Source organism: Anabrus simplex, chromosome 1 (genome assembly GCF_040414725.1).
Source record: "Anabrus simplex isolate iqAnaSimp1 chromosome 1, ASM4041472v1, whole genome shotgun sequence".
NCBI classification, from domain to species: domain Eukaryota; kingdom Metazoa; phylum Arthropoda; class Insecta; order Orthoptera; family Tettigoniidae; genus Anabrus; species Anabrus simplex.
In genome coordinates, this window is record NC_090265.1 from 1,642,239,190 (window position 1) to 1,642,265,134 (window position 25,945).

Here is a 25,945-nt window from a genome sequence, read left to right on the forward strand (position 1 = left end):
AAGATAAGAACTTAAACGACATTATTGATGAAAAAAAGCCCCTTGTACGAACAGATTTTATTTCTATTACAAGAATCAATTCCCCTCACCAACATATTCTTAAAAAATTTCAACCTCAAATCAATAAGTACTCTCACCTCCTCTACAACTAATACACTCCCCTCCCTTCCCTTCACCGCCAGTACCTCTAATTCAAATGCAACCAACAGACCCATAGCCACACCCACTCTAATATCGCTCCCTCCAACAGCATCTCACCGTTACAATACGCGCAGCAATACACTTTCCTCTTTCTCTCCCACCAATAGCAGCTCCCCTCCAAGTACTACAAACAAGCCCATAGTCACGCCTACACAAACAGATCCCCCTCCAACACAAACCTACAGCTATAACACTCGTAGTAAGAAGTCAACAGTCGTCAATAACTTTTAGCTCAAACGTAACAAGTTACCCTGACCATTGTCAAATGGTAGGTGTACACTATTTCCACTTAAACATTTTATTACGATTTTTTCACACAATTAACACCATGCTTCTGGTTTCCTTTTACAGATTCAACTCTCACATAGCCTTTTGACTAGAATGCCAATAAACCCATATTCTTAACAATGTTTTAGCATCGCATCAAAATGAGATGGTCCATAGAGGTCCAATTTAAACATCATTCATCAACCTTCAACTATAACTTTGTATTTTTTTCATCAAAGTGAACCACAACTTCACCATATGCCATTGACTTTCGACTTTTATCTCATGTAAACAAATAATTACAGGTCACTTGACTATCCTTCGACATTATTTTATTCAACATTATTTTTTTAATAATACAATTTTAATTGTCATTTTCATCTTTGTCTAATTGTAACCGCTGTTCGGTCAACATAATTTTATAGCAATCTTACCACTTATTTGTAACAGACTGTTGCTTTGTTCATTTTAATTATAATAGTAGCCTTCTAACATCAATACTGCAAATACTTTCACCAATTGTAAACTCCTCACTCATTGCAATATCTTTAAAACCAACATTGTACAAGTCCTTTACTATATGTTAATTTTAATTCAAGTCTCTCCAAGGCTTTTTAAAAATTAGTTTTATTTTATTTATATGTAAATCAGGTGCCTGATTTTATTTCAGGGTTAAGGCAATGGCTGATGATGCCTATATACAAGGCGAAACATGTACCATTTTAGTTAACATGTCAATGTAAATCAACAAAGACAAGACTTATTGTATTGATTAGGTGGTCAAATTAATAAATTAACTTATTGTTATTATTCCAATCAAATATCATCAATACGGATCAAAAATTATATTTATCACATGTAATACTGGATACTGGTCGCACTTAAGCGACTGCAGCTATCGAGCTCAGTTATTTTATATGTCGGAGATGTTCACAACTGATTGCAGTAGTAAATGAGACAATTCATTTCTGAAAATATATTTAATGTTGCTTTGTCTTAAGTTTCTGTACAAAGAGAATCCTACGATGACATACAAAATGTTGCTTATTTTTGTTTTATTTTTTACAAAAAATGAAATCCTGATACAAAAATAAATAAGATTCAGAATTATTAATCAAAGCTTTTTTGTTTTCATGTAAGAGATGAGTAAATGATTAAATATTTCAAAATATTGACATGTTATTACAATTTGAATGAGAAGATCCAGAACTTTTAAGTATTATATTAGAATAGATAGGTAATCTTTTAATAATATGATATACAAATATTATATAAATACAGAGATATAAATAGAAACATCATACATTACAAACAATGCTTTTCAAGATAACATCAAAGGTAGTTTAAAAATACAGGAGGTATCTGACTGTTCTATTATGTTGGCTTCTGTCTAGACTCTGCTCCATACAAAGAAACATCACCAAATTTGAATATACACAGTTTTACCAACATTAATCCTTGTCAAGATTTATCATAGTAAATGTAGATTTCTAGTTGTTGACTTTCAAAATGATATTTGATCAATTGATTTTGTTGGATCAACATTACTGCATACATTACTTGATGAATATCAAATGATACAGATATATAGTATGAAATATAGCAACTACTAAACCACTTGACATAGCCAAGTGTTATCAGCATTTCAAATATTTGAATGGACAAATTTAATATTTCTTTCCAAGTCTTATATTTTATGCAGAAATTGGTGAATGTTCATCAACTAACCAAATAAAGATTTACTTGAAAATATATTAAATGTAATCAACATGAATAAAAGAGAGATTCTGAGTACTCTGACTGAAGTATCTTGCAGTCCGCAGCAACCCATTCTAAATAGCTACGAATAAAAATTTACTCAATACTCTGGCAACATAAAGAGAAGTAAGCTTAATTATATAAAATGGTACAAGCTGCACAAAACACATCACCTTCCAAATGCACACTACAGTACATCATAAAACGCTTTTTCAAATACGATGCACTGCTCTGTCAAGAGGCACTATTAATGAATAACACATCCCAATATGTATTTATTTCATTATATAAATTACTCAATTGTCATACACATTTTACATTCAAATATCAGCTTTCAAAAAGTTGGTGCTTCACTGGGATTTTATCTTTATTATAAACAACTTTAAGACATACGTTTTACATTTATTAAAAAATGTCTTCAGATTTACTGGTTCTGTTTAATTTAATGTCCTGACTTGAGCATTCTTTTCTCAACCACACTATTAAGAGAGTAAAGGAACAAAGGAGGCTGATATTTTTGTCTGTATTATAGAAAAGAAAAAAAGGAACCAAAACTAATAAAAATGGCTTGAAATATTAATACAGTAAAATCTCATTAAGACGTTTCTGCAGGGGACAGGGAAAGAGAACGTGTTAAGCAAGAAAACGTACTACAGTACTGAATACACAAATAAAAACTACCAGCAGGGATATGTAAACATTCTATGTGATTTTTCCAACAAGCTTGCATTTTACATCGTTTATGTATGCATACAGTGAGATGTTACAGGCTATCTATTGTTTCTGGGATGAGAGTATTCAAATGCAAAAAAAAGATGAAGGAACAAATATGAAAACCTTTTCCACTGGAGTTTATTAAATAACAAGTGTATTAAAAGATGTGTAAACTACCAGACAAATATGAGAACAACATTTGCATCGGCAGCTGAAAAGCCTTATATTTTGAATGAATGGGTTATTAAACATTGTTTTCTGGTCACATTCTTATTTGGAGGTTAACTTAGGCCATGTGTGAGAGAATTATTTTGACTGCCATCTTGAATGCGATAACACTTCGATCAACTTGAGTCGAAACTCAAAAGTGCGAGTTTCAATATACGTGCAACGACTGAAAGATGTAGAGGCCCGTCCACTTCTTAAATTTTAATGTTGTCTTCATTATGCACCACGCTAGTCAACTTCGCTCGATTATGTTCCTCATCCGTAGGTAGGCTATCACGTGACAAATATTCACTACTGTATCCTTTGCTGTATCACTCAACACAGAATTAATTTTTTCTTCTGAGTTGAATATAAAATACAAGCACAAACAGGCTTACTATATTATACAGCAATATCACTGAAAACCAGCAAGCAAAATTGAATTTCCCTGAGGCTAACGGCTTGCTCCCTGAAGGTGTAATTCACCCTGTAAAGTTCACGAATTCAAGTCATTTTCCTGTTTTCGCACAACTTTTGCTGACCTCCTGTGGCGAGGGCTTTATCTGTTCTGGAAATCACGTTCATTTTACAAGGGATAAAAAAAGAAAATTTTCATAGATACAAAAATTTTGATCGTACTAAGCAGTAATAGCAAAAATTTGTGATGTGGTAAGGTATTTTTACATAGATTTAATACGACGTGAAACAGGACTTCGAATTTAAGACGTACTAAGCGAGCAAAGTCATAATGAGGAATGCACTAATGAGGTTTCACTGTATGCTAATTTCACATATGGGCAAACAATGATTGTCTTTTGTCATTTGCCTTAGAAATGTAAACAACTTAAACAGTATGTAAAAGTTGATACTGAGAAAAAGAACTGGATATTCCCCAGAGCTATTTAGAATCCAATATATCTAAGGACAACTTCAGAATGTGTAGAACTCAAAATTAAGGTTCAAATATAAATAGAGATTTGTTCTTTTTTGTTATTGTTTCAATGTAAGTGTAAATTTGAGGTTTCTTTATGTGAGACAAGTTCTGTATAGTTCCTTTTAATAAATAAAAAGTAAAGTTTTAGCTAATATTCATAGCTTTCAGTATACAGCAGATACAATACGAATACAGAAATAATGTTCTGTACTTTATTACTGACCAGAATAATTTTTCTGAAAATACGCCAACATTCCCATGGTTGAAGCAAGTCAAAAGTTATCATCACATCAGGAGGTATATTAAAGAAATTAATAATCCTTTAACCTCAACTGAATGAATAGTACAGTAAATGTTCCAACATAAAACTACTATAAAAAAAGATTGAAAATGGAACAAAATCGCTTTTAAATAAATTTTCTTTTTCAAAAGAATTAAAACTTTGTATCATGACAGGACAAGGAAAAACATGAAATAATCATCATCATCATCATTTCCCTTTATCCAGCTGTAGCAGGATAGGGGCAAATATGGTTCCTCTCCACTTTCTTCGGTCTTTCCACCACTCCTCCTCCTCCAACACTGTGTCCCAGTCCAGGTTTCTTTCTATAATGCTGCGTTGGATGGTATCCGTCCAACTCAATCGTGGTCGTCCACGGCCTCTCCTTCCTTGGATTTGCATTTCCATCACCTTTTTTGGCAATCTTCACTAAGTTACATTTTGTGCAGAAAACATTCAGAAGACTATCTGATTAGCATGATAATATTTCTGAGGTAGGGAATAACCCACAAACATTATCTTAGAAATTCCAAGATTTAAGTTATCTAAGATATTATTTCGAGCTTCAGTATCGAATGCTAAACAACCAAATACCATATCCAACGACACCAAACGAACAAGCAATCTAATTCCTTAACCAGTTTCAGCTGGCATCAAATGGAATGATGTTCTTTTCTATTTCTCGATTCCTTTTTGTTTGTTTTTTTCACATTATACTGTGTTTCTCACTATAGCAATAGCATAATATCACTTCCCATTTAGTGTTTCTAAAATTTAAGATAAAACAGATCAAGTCAAATGCTAAATGTACGTTTCACTATGATAAGTAAACTACTTAACACACCATGCTGGTCTCTCATTCATGGCCAAAAATGCTCAAGTCATTGCATTTATGAAGACTATGAAGTAACATATAGTTCAAAAGTGAACACATCTCATCAGAAAATGGTACGATTCATATAATTTACAGTCTAGTAGAAAATAGGGTATTTGTTCTCACAGATGCTTTCTGTAGTATAACTTATATAAACAATAATCATAATTATTGGGAATTAAATTTGCACTAATGATCAATTCAATACTGCAGCTATAATCACAACAGTTGGAGCCTGACATAATTTCCCCTTGATTTTGTAGATTTAAAAATAACATGATACTCTTCAAATTATGAGATAAATTTTCCTTTACAAGACATAGTTAAATTTTAGCATTATTTGACAATGTTCACTATTAGAAAGAATTAATTAATAGTCACTTTTAAATATTCTTAACAGCAATGCAATATAAATTGTTCCAACAATACCTCCAATAGATGGTGTACCAGGAATAAGTTTATCAGAAGCAGAATATTTAACACAAGTTTTATTACAAGCTTCATATTTCTTAGAAGTTGGTGGGGAACCCAAATAAACAACTTGTAGGATAAAGAACTCTACCATTACAGTTTGGACAAACAGGGTTATTGTGAGAGAGTGATCGCAAAAACTAATACACTGTAGGTCAGCAAAATAACCAGGACTCAAAGTGATTCATGGTAAATCGTACCCTTGATGATCACAGCACTATAGTCAAGCTCTAACTCTCTTCATGAAACCTGATCTGCCACACACTCAAGACCTCTACGTTCTATTATAAAATGGAGGGAATAATTTTAGACAACAGTATATAAGTACCTTACAACTTCCATACATACACATACATACCAGTTTGCAAATAGTTTACATACATAATACTGCGGTCTAGATTTGTATTATTATTTCAGCTCTAAAACTAAGAACCAAAACACTTATACACCATTTTAAGCTAAAAAGTAATCGTCTACTTTCAGCATTGTACTAACTACTGATCACCGGATCAGATTCTTGTCATCTTATTAACGAAATTACACTTTAAATTATACCTGTAGAAAAAAATGTTATTTTAAAGCAATTACTTAAAGCACTAATGTATGCATTATATACAATGAATAAAATGGCAAATAAAAATGAAATAGATTTCATGTACATTGAAAAGGGTGGGTACACATATGAAGTAGAAATAAAGGTCACTGCTGAAGTATAATTTTTTAATATAAAACAATGGCAAGAAATTCACAGCAACTTACTGTACTGATTGTTAAATATGGGAATGCAAGCTCAGCTTACCAACCAATCATGTGTATGTTTTAACACGTTTCTTCTTACAGCCATAAAAACAGAGAATACTGTCACACAGGGTTGTAAAATGACTCCAAATTACAAATGACAAAAGAATACTTACTTGCTCCTGAGTTTATATCATAGAGTACATATACTGTAGATAATACAAAGTGTAAAGTTGAAACTTAGGAAAATGACTTACATGACATTCTACACTTTGTATTTTTAACTGTCGATGGTGCCTGTCCCTCTTACCATCACAGCCATACGAGGCACATGCTTCACAGATCCTCCACCAGATGTCTACAAGTAATAATATTATCAACAAGAATCATTTTAAACCACCCACTATGGTGAAACCTACACCTATTAGTTCTTATTTAGTGTACACTGACATTTATTTCCGATTAATGAAAGATGGTACTGAAATGAGGATTAATTATAATTATCTTACAACTTACATGCTCCCACAAGAATACAGAGTAGTTCACCGACTCAATAGCACATAATCACAGAAGGGAAGAAACCAAGTGAAGAAAATCAATCAAGAGAATCTGGGTGTATCTGCATTTAGCTGGGAGAAAACCAAGGTTTATAGTTTTTAACAAATCATGCAAAATACAGCCATTCTATTTCCTACAAATGAAATACTATTTTCATAATTTGGCCATTTACCTTCTACTAGATAGTGTTCTTATTTATGATGCTCAATGTTCAATTTTCACAATTTAATGAGGATTCTGAAGTATTCAAGGGAGAAAGTAGGGCTTCACTCATTTCAATTTTTATCTTCTATTCATTTACATGATCCTCGACAGCTCCGTCATTTTTATATTCACTGATAAATAAATTGTGAAATAATCTGGCAAGACAAAAGTATTTTAAAGTCAATCTGAGCATGAATTTAGAAGCCTGTATGTAGAAGCAGAAACATAACTGATAAAACTAGCCAGCAGATTACTTTCAGAGTAATTTAACAGAGCATAAATGATGTGAATACTCTTCAATAGAAATACTGTAATCACTTGGTTTCTTACATTCCAGTGTTACCATTATTGAGCACTGTATACCAGATGATTTCTCAGAGACCAAAAACTAAAACTGTGAGGCTTGAGAACTTCCCAAACTCTTCCTTTAGTCAAGCTGCATATGATTTCCCTTTAGATGAAATGTAAAATTTTAAAACAATAAATTTATGTAGAATGAAGTGGCATATAACAGTTCTGAATTTAAATGCACAGTAAAAGAAGTAATTTTTGGTGCACAAGACAAAACACAATAAATGAATTCCCCTTCATCTGAAATCTACTGATCTCAGTAACTTAAGTTTCCACCCGTGTATGTACCGTATATATGCGAATACTCCATGCATTTGTAAAAGTTGGCAACAAAAATTGCATTATTTGAGATAAGGTTGCCATTGCCCCTGAAATACCTGAATATTGTTATATTTTGTTGTTGTACATGGCATCACTAACCTACTTAGAGGAAAGGTACGAACCACGTTTTAAGCACGGCTGCAAGTGCTACAAGTTTTCATTATCGCTCATTCGCAGATAAAGACAGGCTTTGCACTGTTAAAGATGAAGAAAATTAGAAATTGTGCAAAAGGGAGAAAGTATGATATCAGCGTAAGGTGTATTTGCAACTGGCGATAAATTAAAACTCGGACTGCAAGAAAAAAAATAGTAATCACTGGGCATTTCGTATACAAAAAGCGACACATCCAAACATCGAAAATAGGCTACGTGATTATGTGAATGAAAAGAGGCAATACTGATACACAGTTACACATGATCAGGGTGAAGATTTTGGTGCGTTATTTTAAAATAAACTCATACTTTATGCAGTTTCCCTATTTTCTTGTAAATAAAACCTTATGAATATTTTAAAATGTAACCCTCCTAAAATTAGAGTGCATGGATTATTCGCTTATATATGACAATATGTTTGAATGACAACACAACAATTTTTGAAAACCTCACTCTTCTTGAAACAAATACCATTCAATCATACTTTGATAATTGTATTATGAATTACTTTTGTTACCCTGATATCAACTTGTAGATGATATACTAATAAAAGAGAAATTATTTAAAAAATTTTGACACAGTTCAAAAGTTATTAAGGAAATGAACACATTGTCTCAGCTTTATGTATCAATATACATGTATAAGTAAGAGACAAAATTTCTGTGGAAGCTCAGTTAATTTATAATTTCTTAATAATTTGTAGATATAGTATTTACAAGCATTTATAACTGTAATAGTTAATATCAGCCTTTATCTTCCTCTTTTAAAAATGTCTCGGACTTGGACAATGGAATGGCTCTCTTCTTAAAACTCGAGAAATAACACTGCTTACAAATTATCCACCAGGAAGTTGGATAGAAACATTTACCATACATTTCTATGGAGTTACACAATATAAAAACACACTGGTATTAACGCATTACAGAGATTTCTTCTATAAATGCAATAGAATATAATATTAACAACAAAAAATTAAGTTAGGTATAAATAACATCAGTCAGAGAGCAAGCAACAAGATCTGGGTTTGGTTGCAATAAAGAAACAACAAACACCACTCTGACATGAATCATCATCACTCTTTTTAAACAGATAAATGTATATATCTAATTCTTTAAAGCTGTATTATAAAGAAAAATTAATCAACAAACCCTTACCGCCCTGCTCCCATCCACAATATTTAAATTCTAAATACATACACAAATTACATAATCACTAAGTGGCATTTTGTCATTTATATACAACATTCTCCTAGAAATCAACATATGTTACATTTTTCTCATTTCTTAGGCTGATCCATGTGGGAAACTTTATACAGCATCCACTTCTAGGAATGTATAGGAAACAATGGTGTGACCCACTTTCAATAATGTAACTTCACACCAAAAGAAAGAATCCAGAATCAACAAATACTACTTGCTTTCCAAGTAAAGATATGAAAAAGAAGTCCTTTAAATCTTGTGCATCAATGAATGAATCAGTGAATTTCGTAAATAATTACAAAATTCTGTTTCAATTGGAGTGTTTTATGAGTAGAAGGTGAGTACTGATGTCTGGTTACCCCGGACAAGCAAAAATGGTGGCATGTCTTTTGTTAACGTTTCCAACCAAGCCATGTACAGAGCTGCAGATACAACATTTTTCCTCGGCATAGGTAGTGTCCTGTAAATAAATATAATAACTGGTAACATATTCTTTGGTTAACACAGCGTTTTCAATCATTTTAACAAAAAAGTGGAAAAATAACACGACAAGTATAACGCAAATTTATATGTAATAAGAAGTTCATGTTTGCCCTTGTCTCCTTTTTCTAGTGCTACGTGTTTCAATAGTGGCTAGTCCTATTTATCCTATTACTAGGGCTGCCACTTTTTGATATAAGAAATAAGGGACATTTACAGTACCGGTCAAAAGTTTAGGACCACATAAAGAAATCATGATATGTCACCTAAGACCTAAACTTGTGGCACTAGAGCTCTGCCATTTTTTTACTGAGCTCTTACATCTGATAGAATATATACTTCCTGATTTTGTTCAATTGGATCAAGTACTGCAGAAGTTATGATTTTTTTAACTGTTGGAAGGTCACACCAAGAAATCACCATTTTCTGAGGTATAATGTACTGCATATTCCAACTGGTTGCAGGTATTGCCACCAATTTTCTTTTGTAGACTTAGCAATAATTGGGGATAATATTGGTATAAATATACAAATTCAAAAGAATGCAGAACCTTTTTCCTTTTTCCTTTTTTTTTTTTTTTCTTCCCCCGCAGGTTTATACATCTTCAAGCCAGCGCTAAAATGGTCGATTTTCCCTTGTTCTTGTCATGTTTGGTGTACAGCTTGCTTGCTACCTACCCGCGTCTAACCTGTTGCGTCTAGTAGTTCCACTTTCACTCAACAGATGGCATCCAAGCACAGATTTCTGGCTCGTGGGATTTTGCCGTGAGATTATTTTGTTGTCAGCAGTGCATAGTGACAGGAATTTGTAACTTTTGCTCTGTGTACAATGGGGAAAAAAGTGTGTCAGACAGTGTCAAGTGGCAAATTGTAGGCATGTTGAAATGCAGGAAGTCTCACAGAGAGACAGCAGAAGACTTAAATATTAGTAAGACATGTGTTACGAACACAGTAAGGAAATACCAACAGCTAGGCGCTGTGAATGACTTGCCGCGCAGCGGACGGCCGAGAGCAACAACTCCGCACCAAGATCGAACCATTAGCATGATTTCTAAGGCAAATCGCCGTGCTAGTGTTCCTGCTATTTAGAGGGGTTTCACGGACATTTCTGACCATCGTGTGTCCCGTCGAACTGTATCAAGACGTCTACAAGAATAAGGACTAGATTCATATTCTCCATTGAAGAAACCTCTCCTAACTGCAATATCGAGACGGACTAGAAGAAACTGGTGTCGTTCAAAGAAAAACTGGGACATGAATCGCTGGGGTAAAGTGCTGTTCAGCGATGAATTGCGCTTTCAGCTATTTTCATCACGCAAAATCAGGGTTTGTCGTATACGAACTGAAAAATTCCTACCGGAATGTTTAGCCCCAGCAGTGCAAGGAGGAGGGGGAGCTGTCATGGTTTGGGGCTGCATGTCAGCTGTGGATACCGGTATTCTCCGTTTCGTTGATGGGACTATGGATTCCACGGAGTATATTTCTACACTCCAAGATAATATGCTGCCCTCTGCTAAAAAGCTCCATGGCGATTATTACGTGTATCAGCAGGACAATGCACCATGCCATAAATCGCGCCTAACACTTTCGTGGTTCGAGGAAAAAAGAAATTCCCATTCTGCCTTGGCCACCTTGAAGCCCGGACCTCAGTCCAATTGAAAACTTATGGAACATTATTGGACTTCGACTTGCTGCCTTCCAACCTAAAAATCTGACCCCAAGCTCGATAGCTGCAGTCGCTTAAGTGCGGCCAGTATCCAGTATTCGGGAGATAGTAGGTTCGAACCCCACTGTCGGCAGCCCTGAAAATGGTTTTCCGTGGTTTACCATTTTCACACCAGGCAAATGCTGGGGCTGTACCTTAATTAAGGCCACGGCCGCTTCCTTCCCACTCCTAGCCCTTCCCTGTCCCATCGTCGCCACAAGACCTACCTGTGTCGGTGCGATGTAAAGCAAGTAGCAAAAAAAAAAAAAAAAAATCTGACCGAGCTCCGCCAGAGAATCTCCATGCTCTGGAACGAGATAACGAGTGAGGAACGCCGGAAATTAGTCAACACCATACCAGACCGTGTTCGTGAGTGTCTCAAACAGGCTGGAGGTCCTACTCATTACTAGGTACCGAGCAAAAAGCACTTTCTTATATACTGAAGTTGTCTTGTAATGAAATTATGATGTTATGTATGGTGAAAATAAAATTTGTATTATTTTATAGGGTGGTCTTAAACTTTTGACCGGTACTGTACCTTAAAAAAAAACCAGGATTTTTCACAAATTAAGGGACAGTTCATAAATACTTGAAAATCAAACATTATATACCAATTTCAATTAGATTATAATTAGTTTCATTAACAGAATAAGATAAGAAGGGCGTACTATATTGTTTTACATTATTTTTTTCTGAACAAATGAAGTGCATTACACATCAGTTATTACATCCACCTTCTCCTTGTAACTGTGTGCACTTTTGCCATCAATGTGTCAGTCTTGCCAGACCTTCCTAAACCCATTCTTTCGGAGTGCTGCGTACCCATGCCTTGACAGCTGTGTCCAGTTCTGCAAAATCCACAAAACGGCGACCATGCAGAGGTTTATTCATGTAGCCGAACAGGTGATAATCACTTGGTGCCAAGTCCGGAGAGTATGGTGGGTGTGGCAGCACCGTGAATCCCATTTGATCAATTGAAGCGGTGGCCTCTGCGCTAGTGTGGGGCCGGGCATTATCACGTTGCAGAAGCACATCTTTAGCCCATTTTCCTGGCCGCTTAGTTTGAATGGCATGAAGTAAGTGCTTAAGGGTTGCCACATATGCTGCACTGTTAATCGTGGTCCCAAATTCCAGCCAGTCAATGAGGACGATGACCTTTGCATCCTCAAGCACCGTCACCATTCACTTGCCAACTGATGGCACTGTTCGACATTTCTTTGGCAGTGGACTGCCCCTATACTTCAATTGCATCGACTATTGTTTCATTTGTGGCTCAAGGTAATGGAGCCATGTTTCATCGCCAGTCACAAGCCTAGCCATGAAGTTGGCTGGATCTTGATCATGTTGTTGCAAAAGTTCTCTGCACACGTCCACACCCTCTGCTTTTCGTCTGCAGACAAGAGTCTAGGCACCCACATGGATGACACTTTCCCCAACTGTAAGTGGCCATGCATGATCCGCTGCAGGGTGTTTCGGCTAATTCCCGTGGCTGCCTCCATTTCTGTAAATGTGATGCATTTGTTTCCTTGGATGGCCTATTCGACCCAGGCAATGTTGGCTGGTGTTGACACTGTCACATTCCTTCCAGAACGGGTTCCCTTGTCCACCGATGTGTGCCCTGTTTTCCAACCTTCCACCCAGTTGTAAACTGCTTTCCATGATGGCGCATGTTTTCCACAGACTGCCACTGAGCGCTGATGAATTTCTGCAGTGGTCATGTCTTCTTTCCATAGGAACCAAATCGTATAGTGCTGTCCGTGACGGTTGCTTTCCACGTTGTCTGCTCCTACGCTGACAGTGTTGTTATGGAATGGCTATGACGAATGTATTTGTTGGCCCCTGTGCGTGTGTTGCTACCAAACGGTGGAACAAGACACTAGTTACACGTCACCACCTTCAAAAGTGAAATGTGAACCATACCCGGACATACAAAAAATAAAGTGTAAAACAATATAGTACGCCCTTCGTAATTATTGAAATTCGCGAAAGAAACTAACTTACACCCTCTTAACAGTACATGCAGTACAATGCCTTAGGTAAGACAAAACATGCAGAAGGAACCTTATTTAGAACTACCTTATTTTCTCCATCTGTACTTCACATTTGACTTAGCTGACTTTAAAGTTGTGCTGTTTAACTGTATCATGTCATAGAACTCTCTACAAGACATGTTCATGTTTACAGTAATTAGTAGCTTACTTTTAAACAGATCTACTGAGCACCTGATTCTACTGTCTGACCACTTGTTGGACATTAAGGAGAAAATGTGTTCAACAAATGCATTTCACCCAGGAACACTGATTACAAAAAAGACACAAGTTTTTCTAATTCTATTAGTTTCTGTTGTCCTTTATGACTAGTAAACAGTGATAACCACTTGTTTGAGGCACCTTCTGTACTCTCCAAAATACTGGCAGGAATGTTCCCAACAAGACGAAACTCTTCATACAGTTCCCTCCAATTAACTGAAATAATTGATATGGAGGATATCACTGCAGCTTCCAGAGAAGAAAAATCTATATATCTGTTCAAAGTAAAAACTTGTACCTTCACTGCAAAATTCTCCTCCAAGAAATCATATGATTTTTGAAGGTAGTTTAAGGCTTCTTGATAGAACTGCATAAAACTTCTCTCCAGTTCAGTTCTTTCTTTCCATGGCCTTCTTAACTACAATTCCAAAGAACATATCTTCTTAATCCTTTCTTCCAGTTTCCTCTTCAGTAAGCATATTGCATTATAAGCTTCAAATATATAAATAGTGTCTCTTTCTAAGATCTTGATGCTTTGAACAAAAATCTTAGCTCATTGCTGAGGAATAGTAAAAGGATTTCTAGCCATATATCCTTAAGTTTATCTTCTGGATCAAAATATTTCTTCAGAACTTTGGAACAGCCCTCTCCCAGTAATATGAAGTAGCTTTTGATGGCAGGCCAGTTGTGGGTTCATCTTTCTACTGCACATTCTAAAGAAAGCCAGCAAGCTGTAACGTGTTTCAATATCTCTATCCATTCAACATCTACAAACTCAAACTATTTCTTCAAGTCTTCATAGACATGGAAAAATGACAATGTATTTTCAGAATAACATTTTCTATGTCTATATCAAAGCAATCAGTTGCATGCCTCACTGTACTGTGGACAGTATGAGCTGAACAATTTGACTTCAAAATTCTGCCATGTGCATCATGAAACAGCTTAAAAACAGAATTGTGCTTACCATAATTGACATTAGTGTTGTCCCGTAATCATGCAACTGTGGTGACAGTTCTTACCTGAGTTGGAAATCACGTTTCTTTCACAAGGGATGACAAATAACATTTTCAGGACTAGGAAAAATTTGATCGTACTATGCGACAATAGTGAAAATTCGAGACATGATAAGTGAGGTAATCTTATCTTGTCTAAAGGCAGGCAATTTTCATTACCTACCTTAATGACACACTCATGAACTGAACTTGTGGTTTCATTGGCACTTTCATAAAAGTCCAGCAACTTGTTCTATACACCACTTGGAGCTGTGAAGTATCTTACACAGAGAGGAAACATTTTACGATTACCTTTATTGCTGGCATCTGTTGCAATTAAAAAACAGTTTTTTGAAACAAGTTCTGTCACAACATCTTTTAGAGACTTTGTAGCCAATACAGTGAAATTTCATTAGTGCGTTCCTTATTAACGCATTTTCCAGCTTTGCACATCGTAACTTCGAAGTCCCGATTCTCATTGTATTAAATCTATATAAAAAAATACCTCACTTGTCAGGTCTCGAATTTTCACTATTATTGCATAGTACGATCATATTTTTCCTAGTCCTGAAAATGTTATCTGTCATCCCTTGTGAAAGAAACTTGATTTCCAACTCGGGTAAGAACTGTCGCCACAATTGCGCGATTATGGGAAAAGGCCTTGAATTCCTTAACTTCATAGGATAATCTGCACCTTCTGGGAGCAAGCTGTTATCCTCATGAATGTTCAGGTTTGCTTGCTGGTTAGCAGTGAGATTGCTGAATAACACAGTTGTGCTTGTATTTTGCAATCCATTCAGAAGTTGGAAATGTATTTTGTGCTGAATGGTACACTGAAGGGTAGCGAATATTTGTCGCGTGATACCCTATATCTGTATTAGGAACATAATCGTGTGAAGTTTACTTACGTGGTGCATATTTGTCTTGTGGCAGCCTAGTTATACTGTAGATACGGGGAAAAAAACTTGAAATTCCTTACTAATGAAGACAAATATAAATCTGTCAGAAAGTGGACTGGCATCCGCATCTTTAAGAGTGCAGAGGTGGCATAAATGTTGAACTTGCACCTTCGAGTGTAACCTCAAACTCACTGTCAAAGATTGTGACCAGAAAATAGAAAAGAATGTGAGGGATTGTTTCAAGGAACATGTTGCACAAGGACTAAATGAAAAGGCTGAAGGAAACACTATAGAGGAAGAGTGGAGAGTCATGAAAAATGAAGTCAGTAGGGCTGCTGAAGAAATGTTAGGAAGGAAGAAAAGATCAACTAAGAATCAGTGGATAACTCAGGAGATACTAGACCTGATTGATGAACGACAAAAATACAAGAATGCTAGAAATGAAGAGGGCAGAAAAGAATACAGGCGATTAAAGAATCAAGTGGGTAGAAAGTGCAAGATAGCTAAGGAAGAATGGCTGAAGGATAAGTGCAAGGATGTCGAAGGCTGTATGGTCCTGGGAAAGGTAGACGCTGCATACAGAAAAATCAAGGAAACCTTTGGAGAAAGGAAATCTAGGTGTATGAATATTAAGAGCTCAGATGAAAAGCCACTTCTAGGTAAAGAAGACAAAGCAGAAAGATGGCAGGAGCATATCCAACAGTTGTATCAAGGTAAAGATGTAGATAATTTGGTTCTGGAACATGAAGAGGCTGTTGATGCTGATGAAATGGGAGACCCAATTTTGAGGTCAGAGTTTGACAGAGCTGTGAGTGACCTAAATAGGAACAAGGCACCTGGAATTGATGATATTCCCTCTGAATTACTGACTGCCTTAGGAGAAACCAGCATGGCAAGGTTTTTTCATTTAGTGTGCAAGATGTATGAGACAGGGGAAGTCCCATCCGATTTTCGGCAGAATGTTGTTATACCTATTCCCAAGAAAGCCGGTGCTGACAGGTGTGAAAACTACCGCACCATTAGTTTAGTATCTCATGCCTGCAAAATTTTAACACGTATTATTTGCAGAAGAATGGAAAAACAAGTTGAAGCTGAGTTGGGAGAAGATCAGTTTGGCTTCAGAAGAAATGTAGGAACACGTGAAGCAATCCTGACTTTACGTCTGGTCTTAGAGGATCGAATCAAGAAGGACAAGCCCACACACATGGCATTCGTAGATCTAGAAAAGGCATTCGATAATGTTGATTGGACCAAGCTATTTATGATTCTGAAGATGATAGGGATCAGATACCGAGAACGAAGAATTATCTACAATCTGTATAAAAATCAGTCTGCAGTGATAAGAATCGAGGGCTTTGAAAAAGAAGCAGCAATCCAGAAAGGAGTGAGGCAAGGCTGCAGTTTGTCCCCTCTCCTTTTCAATGTTTACATAGAACAGGCAGTAAAGGAAATCAAAGAGAAATTTGGAAAGGGAATCACAGTCCAAGGAGAGGAAATCAAAACCTTGAGATTTGCCGATGATATTGTTATTTTATCTGAGACTGCAGAAGATCTCGAGAAGTTGCTGAATGGTATCGATGAAGTCTTGGGTAAGGAGTACAAGATGAAAATAAATAAGTCCAAAACAAAAGTAATGAAGTGCAGTCGAACGAAGGCAGGTGATGTAGGAAATATTAGATTAGGAAATGAAGTCTTAAAGGAAGTAGATGAATATTGTTACTTGGGTAGTAAAATAACTAACGATGGCAGAAGTAAGGAGGACATAAAATGCAGACTAGCACAAGCAAGGAAGAGCTTTCTTAAGAAAAGAAATTTGCTCACTTCAAACATTGATATCGGAATTAGAAAGATGTTTTTGAAGACTTTCGTGTGGAGCGTAGCATTGTATGGAAGTGAAACATGGACGATAACTAGCTCAGAAAGAAAGAGAATAGAAGCTTTTGAAATGTGGTGTTACAGAAGAATGCTGAAGGTGAGATGGATAGATCGAATTACGAATGAAGAGATACTGAATCGAATTGGTGAGAGGAGATCAATTTGGCTAAATTTGACGAGAAGAAGAGATAGAATGATAGGACACATCTTAAGACACCCAGGACTTGTTCAGTTGGTTTTTGAAGGAAGGGTAGGTGGTAAGAACGGTAGGGGTAGACCAAGGTATGAATATGACAAGCAGATTAGAGCAGATGTAGGATGAAATAGTTACGTAGAAATGAAAAGGTTAGCACAGGATAGGGTGGCATGGAGAGCTGCATCAAACCAGTCTATGGACTGATGACTCAAACAACAACAACCCACTGGTCCAAAATAAAAAGCTTGTACTAACATTTGTTTTAGAAAGAGTGTGGTCTGCAATAATCTGCAATATTTGTTCTCTCGTATTTTTCACACCTTTTAATACTTTCCTCACATCTACAGTTTTCACTGTACCCACAGATACACAATGTAAAATGCCATCATGTCAGAGAAAATCATATCTCATGTTTCTATATCCCTGTTGCATAGTTTTTATTCATATATTCAGTAGTAAGTTTTCTCACTTAACGCATTATTTTTCCTTGTCCCCTGCAGAATTGTCTTATCGAGGTTTTACTGTATACAACTTTATCAGACACTTGTTTGTTACTTTCCATTATTTATATTGACCCATTGGGGGGATGAACGTTACTCAGGTTCCTTGTTAAAGATGTTGGTGTGTGAAGGTTGGCACAGCTGTTTACATCATTTTTAATGTTTTACAGCTGAAAAAGGCTCAAAAGAGCCGAAACATGTACTGTTTACAGCTCTGCCAGACTTCACACACCAACACTATCAACAAGGAATACCAATTATGAGGCTAGGAATAATAGAATTTGATTCAATTAACTTCACAACATCAATCTGTTCTGTACTGACAAAACCAGCACGGCTGCCATTTTATATATTTTAATTCAAACAGTGATTGACATTTTTAACAATATCCACTCTTCATTCATAACATCTGCCACATTCTATTCACTTCCGCAACAGCCTCTCCGCTCACCATCAAAAAGATTTTAATTACAAACTTTTAATGATACAAATGCTTGCCATACATAGTTTCCCATGTGAATAGCAGGTTAGGGAATTTTCATTCTAATGGCAGACCTGCTTACCTACTGCCATTCTTTTTTAAGTGAATTAAGATTTTTTTCTTAATAACAATTGTTGGATGAATTGCGACTGTAAGTAGATTACATAATTGTTTATATTTTACAGGGAGACAGCTGAAAAGAGCTGAAACATGATGTAGTTTTGATTTTTCATCATGACTAAGGTTTTCAATTTCTAGATTATAAAATTGAAATGTTAATAGTACTGAAAAGGTAGAAATGTATACAGCAAAACCTCGTTAAGACATTTCTGCAGGGGACAGGGAGAAAGAACGTGTTAAGCGAGAAAACGTACTAATGAATACACAAATACAAACTATTCAACAGGGCTCTGGAAACACTAGATACGTCTTTTTTCCGACATAATGAAATTTATATTAAATAAATTTTAAGGACACTTCCTCTCAAGCATTGATACTTTGTCAATATATGAATTTTTCATCTAAACAGAGTTATGTGGCTGAAGATGTTAATAATATACGAAACATGTACCACTTTTAACCAATAAGTTGCCTTAAGCAATTAATGTATCGACAAGGGGGAAAATAAAAAATAGTTGTGAATAATGAAATTTTACGTCATATATTCATGGGTACAGTCAAAACTCTATGAAAATAGAGTATTTTTTTTTTGCTAGGGGCTTTACGTCGCACCGACACAGATAGGTCTTATGGCGACGATGGGATAGGAAAGGCCTAGGAGTTGGAAGGAAGCGGCCGTGGCCTTAATTAAGGTACAGCCCCAGCATTTGCCTGGTGTGAAAATGGGAAACCACGGAAAACCATTTTCAGGGCTGCCGATAGTGGGATTCGAACCTACTATCTCCCGGATGCAAGCTCACAGCCGCGCGCCTCTACGCACACGGCCAACTTGCCCGGTAAAATACAGTATTAAAAGGTATGAAAAACACGAGAGAACAAATATGAAAACTTATTCCGCTGGGGCTTATGAAATAATAGTGCACTGAAAAGTGTTAAAAACACCAAACACCAAATTTGAAAATATTTGAATGGGTCCCATAAAAATATCAAACTGTTATTACAGATCACACTCTTTCTAAAACAAATGTTAGTAGAAGCCTTTTATTTTGGACTAGTTGGTTATTAAATGGTCACACACACTTAGACAATGAATTGGAGGTTATACATGACCATGTGCAACTGCAACAGAATGACTTTGGCCGCCATTTTCAATCGAACAAAACTTCAACCGACCAAGACTGATTCGAGTGGAAACTGGAAGGTGCGAATTTCAACATTCACACCAACTCTGCGCGCTTGCCAGTCGACTTTCTGACAGAATTTAATTTTGTCTTCATTAATAAGGAATTTCACAACCTTATCCGTATCCATAATTAGGTTATCACAAGATAAATATGCACCATGCTGGTCAACTTCACACGATTACAGTATGTTCCAGAGGTAGGCTATCGTGCAACAAATATTTGCTACCCTTCACTATACAACTAAACTCGAAATACTTTTTCTAACTTCTGAATGGAATGTGAAATACAAGCACAAACAGACTTATTGTGTTATTCTGTAGTTTCACTGCTAACTGGCAAGCAAAACTGAGCATTTATGAGGCTAATGGCTTACTTCCTGAAGGTGCAATTTCCTGCTATCACGCAACTGCGGCGGGGGCTTTTACCCGAGTTGGAAATCATGTTCCTTCCACAAAGGATGACAAACAACAATTTCAGGGCTAGGAAAAATGTGATCATACTAAGCGGTAATAGCAAAAATTTGTGACGTGATAAGCGATGTACAGTAGAAGTCAGTTATAGTGAGAATTCATAACAGCAAAAAATTTACTCGCTATAACGGATTGTCATTATATCAGATTTTTATATAAAAGTCGGAAAACCCCCTATGCACATTAAAATCGGTATGAAACGGCAGTCAGTTTGTTCAAAACTTGCGTTTCCGCAGATGATATCCACATTATGGCTTACTTGTTTGTTATTTTTCGTAATCCGATACTACATGAAAGTGTATGTTTAATTTCATTCTGAAAAAATATAGTACCGTATTTCTCCGAATCCAAGATGAACCCCACTTTTTCCTTCAAAAAATTTTAATCAGGCTCAAAAAGAACTTTGTAAAATCATATGAATGCTTTGTTGTACAGAAGGCCTACGCATTTTTAGACTATTTTTAGACGCCGAACATCGGCTTTCGTCATGCCACTTTTTTTTTTTTTTTTTTTTTTTTTTTGCGGCTGCACAATTATTCTTTATTTCCGTGGGTTTAAGGACCATTAACTTAACATTGGCATCATAATACCGAAGAGAACCCATTGAAAATTTTCCGGCAATACCTATTCCATGCGTCTGTACAATACAACGATCCATCAGGAAATTATTCTTGCTGTCTATAAAACTGTTACTTTTACGCAGCGTCAGATGTAACCAGCTACCGCTAAACGCACGTCTTGCTTGCCGGGTTCGACCAAATTCAGCGGCTAGCGATGTATAGGCCTAATCGCGGACGTTGAAAGTCAACGAACAAGTTATTGCACCATGATATGGCCATTCCACCCTTGCATTTTTCATGCACATACCTCACAATTTCATCTTCGACTTCTTTAAAGCGTCCTTGTTGTGGACCACTGAATGCATTTTTTGTACAGTATGCAATTTTTTAGCTCTTTGTCTTCATGCTAATGCCAAATATTGGCTTTAGTTAGGCCTATGCTGTATTTTCTTGCAGCTGCACAATTATTCTACATTTCCAAGTGTTTAATAACCATTAACTTAAAATTGGCATCATAATATCGACTAGAACCCATTGAAAATTTGCCGGCAATACCTTTTCCACGTATCTTTACAATACGACTATCCATCACGAAAATATTCCTGCTGTCTATAAAACTTAATTTTACTAAGCGTCAAGTACAATAAATGCATTATAACTCTGCCACTGAGTAGCCATGGCTTTTCTAAGAATTCGTGTTTTGATGCCATTCTGCAGATTTGAGAAACACACAAGCACTGTACAACCGGTGGTCGTTTATTGTCAACAAGTTCTGCGCACGTGTGAAAAGAAGCAGCATGGTTACCGTGGTAGTTGCCAGTGGTATCCATTAACTTACTGTTAGGCCACGATTGCAACAACCCTTGATTTTTGGAATTAGATTCTGAGAAAAAAAGTCTTGGATTCAGAGAAATATGGTATCACTCCAGAGATTTCTGCGGCAAACACCTCGGCTTTCTTCTTCAAACAGCGTCACTTAACTTAACTGTATATGTATCATGAAAACATAGTTGAAATGCATGTAGAGAAATAACCTCCTCGCGAAAAATTTACATGTAAATAGCCTGAAGTATCCTCTGAAATATCTTGAGGTGTATCACATTCTTACTTAATTTCCATATATAACATTAAAATTAAGATATCGTTTACTTCAGTCTTTATTTTTAAAGAGTTAACAACTGCTATCGGCCACGTTATTTATGCATTTATTACGAAAACGTGTTATCCTCTTCCAATTCGAATTTTTTTTTTAGAGAACAGCAGTCGACGGGTATTACTAATCAACTACAACAGCGCCTTTGAATGTCAACGAGAGAGCTCGCACATGCACAAAGTGAGAAAAATATACCGTACCAAAGATGATCGATCGCATTGTGTTGCAAACGTTTCAGTATTATTCAAACAGCGTCACATATCCTAACTTAACCATACTATACGTATGATGAAAACACACTTCAAGTGCCAGTAGAGAAATGATAACCTTCTCGCTATAAATTTTCATAATAGCCTTTCCGTAATTTAACCAGACGCGACAAAATATAAACTAACCTCTGAAATCAATTAAGCACTCTGCCATATCTCTACGTGTATCCCATTCTTACTTAATTGCAGTATTTAGCCTCAAAATTAAGCGGTCGTTTAGTCAGCCTTAATTTTTAACCAGTTAACAACAGTTATCGGACACGTTATTTACGCATTGATTACGAAAATATGTTCTCTTACATTTCGAATTTTCTTTACGGAACAGCTGTCGATGGGTATTACTAATCAACTCTGACATCGCCTTCAAATGTCGACGAGAGAAATCGCTAGTGCACATAGCGAGGAAACGATGCCGAAGGTAATCGATCGCATGCAATATCATTGCTGCGGTGCATAAATATCGGTAACGGAAAAAATCGCACACTCTTAAACGCTCATAATAACGGATGTGTCAGTGATAGGGTTCTCGCTGTAACCAAAGGACGATACACAGTTTAATATAGGAATTTTGAAGGGACAGAAAAAAGTCATCGCTATAATGGAGTTCTCGTTATATGCCATACTCGCTATAACGGACTTCTACTGTATTTTTATATAGCTTGAATACGATGAAAATAGGGACTTCAAATTTACGACGTGCTAAGCGGGGAAATGTGTTAATGAGGAACGCACTAATGAGGTTTCACTGTATATATTTTGTAAAAGTTAAATTTTGTATAACAATTTGTCAGTCAATATGGAACAATTATAAAGTTCATTACTTGTCTCTTCACCATTTGGAATGCCTCTCCCATCTACCTGTGAATGTCTAAAGGATGGTCGACAGTGACTCTCTTCTCAGTCTGATGCTCTCTACCCACCTGCAAATATCTAGTTTCTTCCCTGTTTGAATCAATCAATACTGAAATCAATCAATACTGATCTGCATTTAGGGCAGTCGCCCAGGTGGCAGATTCCCTATCTATTAGCCTTTTCCTAAATGATTTCAAAGAAATTGGAAATTTATTAAACATCTCCCTTGGTAAGTTATTCCTATCCCTAACTCCTCTCCCTACAAATTAATATTTGCCCCAGTTTGCCCTCTTGAATTCCAACTTTATCTTCATATTGTGATCTTTCCTACTTTTATAAACGCCACTCAAACTTATTCGTCTACTAATGTCATTCCACGTTATCTCTCCGCTGATAGCTCGGAACATACCACTTAATGATATAGATGTTGATTCCCATAGTGAATCTGAAATATTTGTTCCGAATGAGAAAATTTATAATACCAATATAAATGGTCCGTCATTGGACATTATAAATTTTCCACCTAACTCATTCCTGGCTGCCAGCGTTTCGCCCTCATGTGCTAGGCTGGGCTCATCAGTTGGTACCTAGCACACCTACCAAGACGCTGGCTAGTGCATACCATGGAGACCACTGATTTCAGATTCACTATGGGAATCAACATCTATATCATCTGATGGCTAAGCAGGCATCAATTTTTGATAATGAGACAGTCTCTCATAGTGTATTGGCACTGCTGGTGGCTACAATTAGCCTATGCAGTGGTCTCCATGGTATGCACTAGCCAGCGTCTTGGTAGGTGTGCTAGGTAGCAACTGATGAGCCCAGCCTAGCACATGAGGGCGAAACGCTGGCAGCCAGGAATGAGTTAGCTGGAAAATTTATAATGTCCAATGACGGACCATTTATATTGGTATTATAAATTTGCTCATTCGGAACAAATATTTCAGATTCACTATGGGAATCAACATCTATATCATCTGATGGCTAAGCAGGCATCAATTTTTGATAATGAGACGAAGTCTCGCATAGTGCATTGGCACTGCTGGTGGCTACAATTAGCCTATGCAGTGGTCTCCATGGTATGCACTAGCCAGCGTCTTGGTAGGTGTGCTAGGTATCAACTGATGAGCCCAGCATAGCACATGAGGGCAAAACGCTGGCAGCCAGGAATGAGTTAGCTGGAAAATTTATAATGTCCAATGACAGACCATTTATATTGGTATTACATACCACTTAGTCGAGCAGCTCTCCTTCTCTCTCTCAATTCTACCCAGCCCAAACTTTGCAACATTTTTGTAACGCTACTCTTTTGTCGGAAATCACCCAGAACAAATTGAGCTGCTTTTCTTTGGATTTTTTCCAGTTCTTGAATCAGGTAATCCTGGTGAGGGTCCCATACACTGGAACCATACTCCAGTTGGGGTCTTACCAGAGACTTATATGCCCTCTCCTTTACATCCTTACTACAACCCCTAAACACCCTCATAACCATGTGCAGAGATCTGTACCCGTTATTTACAATCCCATTTATGTGATTACCCCAATGAAGATCTTTCCTTATATTAACACCTAGATACTTACAATGATCCCCAAAAGGAACTTTCACCCCATCAACGCAGTAATTAAAACTGAGAGGACTTTTCCTATTTGTGAAACTCACAACCTGACTTTTAACCCCGTTTATCAACATACCATTGCCTACTGTCCATCTCACAACATTTGAGGTCACGTTGCAGTTGCTCACAATCTTGTAATTTATTTATTACTCTATACAGAATAACATCATCTGCAAAAAGCCTTACCTCGCATTCCAGCCCTTTACTCATATCATTTATATATATAAGAAAACATAAAGGTCTAATAATACTGCCTTGAGGAATTCTCCTCTTAATTATTACAGGGTCAGATAGAGCTTCACCTACTCTAATTCTCTGAGATCTATTTTCTAGAAATATAGCAACCCATTCAGTCACTCTTTTGTCTAGTCCAATTGCACTTATTTTTGCCAGTGGTCTCCCATGATCCACCCTATCAAATGCTTTAGACAGGTCAATCGCGATACAGTCCATTTGACCTCCTGAATCCCAAGATATCTGCTATATCTAGCTGGAATCCTACAAGTTGAGCTTCAGTGGAATAACCTTTCCTAAAACCGAACTGCCTTCTATCGAACCAGTTATTAATTTCACAAACATGTCTAATATAATCAGAAAGAATGCCTTCCCAAAGCTTATATCTATATCATCCTCACAATGGTACAATAGGGTAAAACAACATTGCCCAATACTTCACTAAGCTTAATATGATTGACGATGGGAAGAATGATTATTTTGACATATATTACACACTGCTTTGACCAAATGACTGACATTAGAAGTGTGATCACATCCAGATTGGAGTACTCCTGCCATCTGGTGTCAATATTACGAAGTACAAATCTAATACTTTCAAACAACTTATTAAATCAATACATTAATCTCTGTCTTACTGATACTTACATCACTATCAGATTAGCATCCATGGAGTAATCCAGAACAAGCTCCCTCAAACGCAGATGGCGATTTGTCTTTTCATTCATCGCAAGTAGCTCAGCTTGTGTAATGGAGACTGAAATTTAAATTTTAAATTAATATTAAACTTACTTAACTGCAATTAATCATATGGTCACATAATATCTTTACATATACACTTGGTTGGGGGGGTAACACACTGAAAATGATGATGT

At 36.5% G+C, this 25,945-nt stretch overlaps 1 protein-coding gene across 1 annotated transcript in view; it reads right to left on the bottom strand.

Moving 5' to 3' along the window:
• Nucleotides 1-1,463: 1,463 nt before the first annotated feature.
• LOC136863365 (bumetanide-sensitive sodium-(potassium)-chloride cotransporter) overlaps nucleotides 1,464-25,945 on the bottom strand; it is a 756,312-nt gene continuing 731,830 nt past the window's right edge. The window contains exons 19-20 of the mRNA XM_068225649.1: nucleotides 25,719-25,827; nucleotides 1,464-9,690 (exon numbers count right to left, since the gene is read on the bottom strand). Of these exons, the coding sequence (XP_068081750.1) occupies nucleotides 9,555-9,690; nucleotides 25,719-25,827 (245 nt within the window). The 3' untranslated portion in view covers nucleotides 1,464-9,554. The remainder of the gene's footprint in view (nucleotides 9,691-25,718; nucleotides 25,828-25,945) is intronic.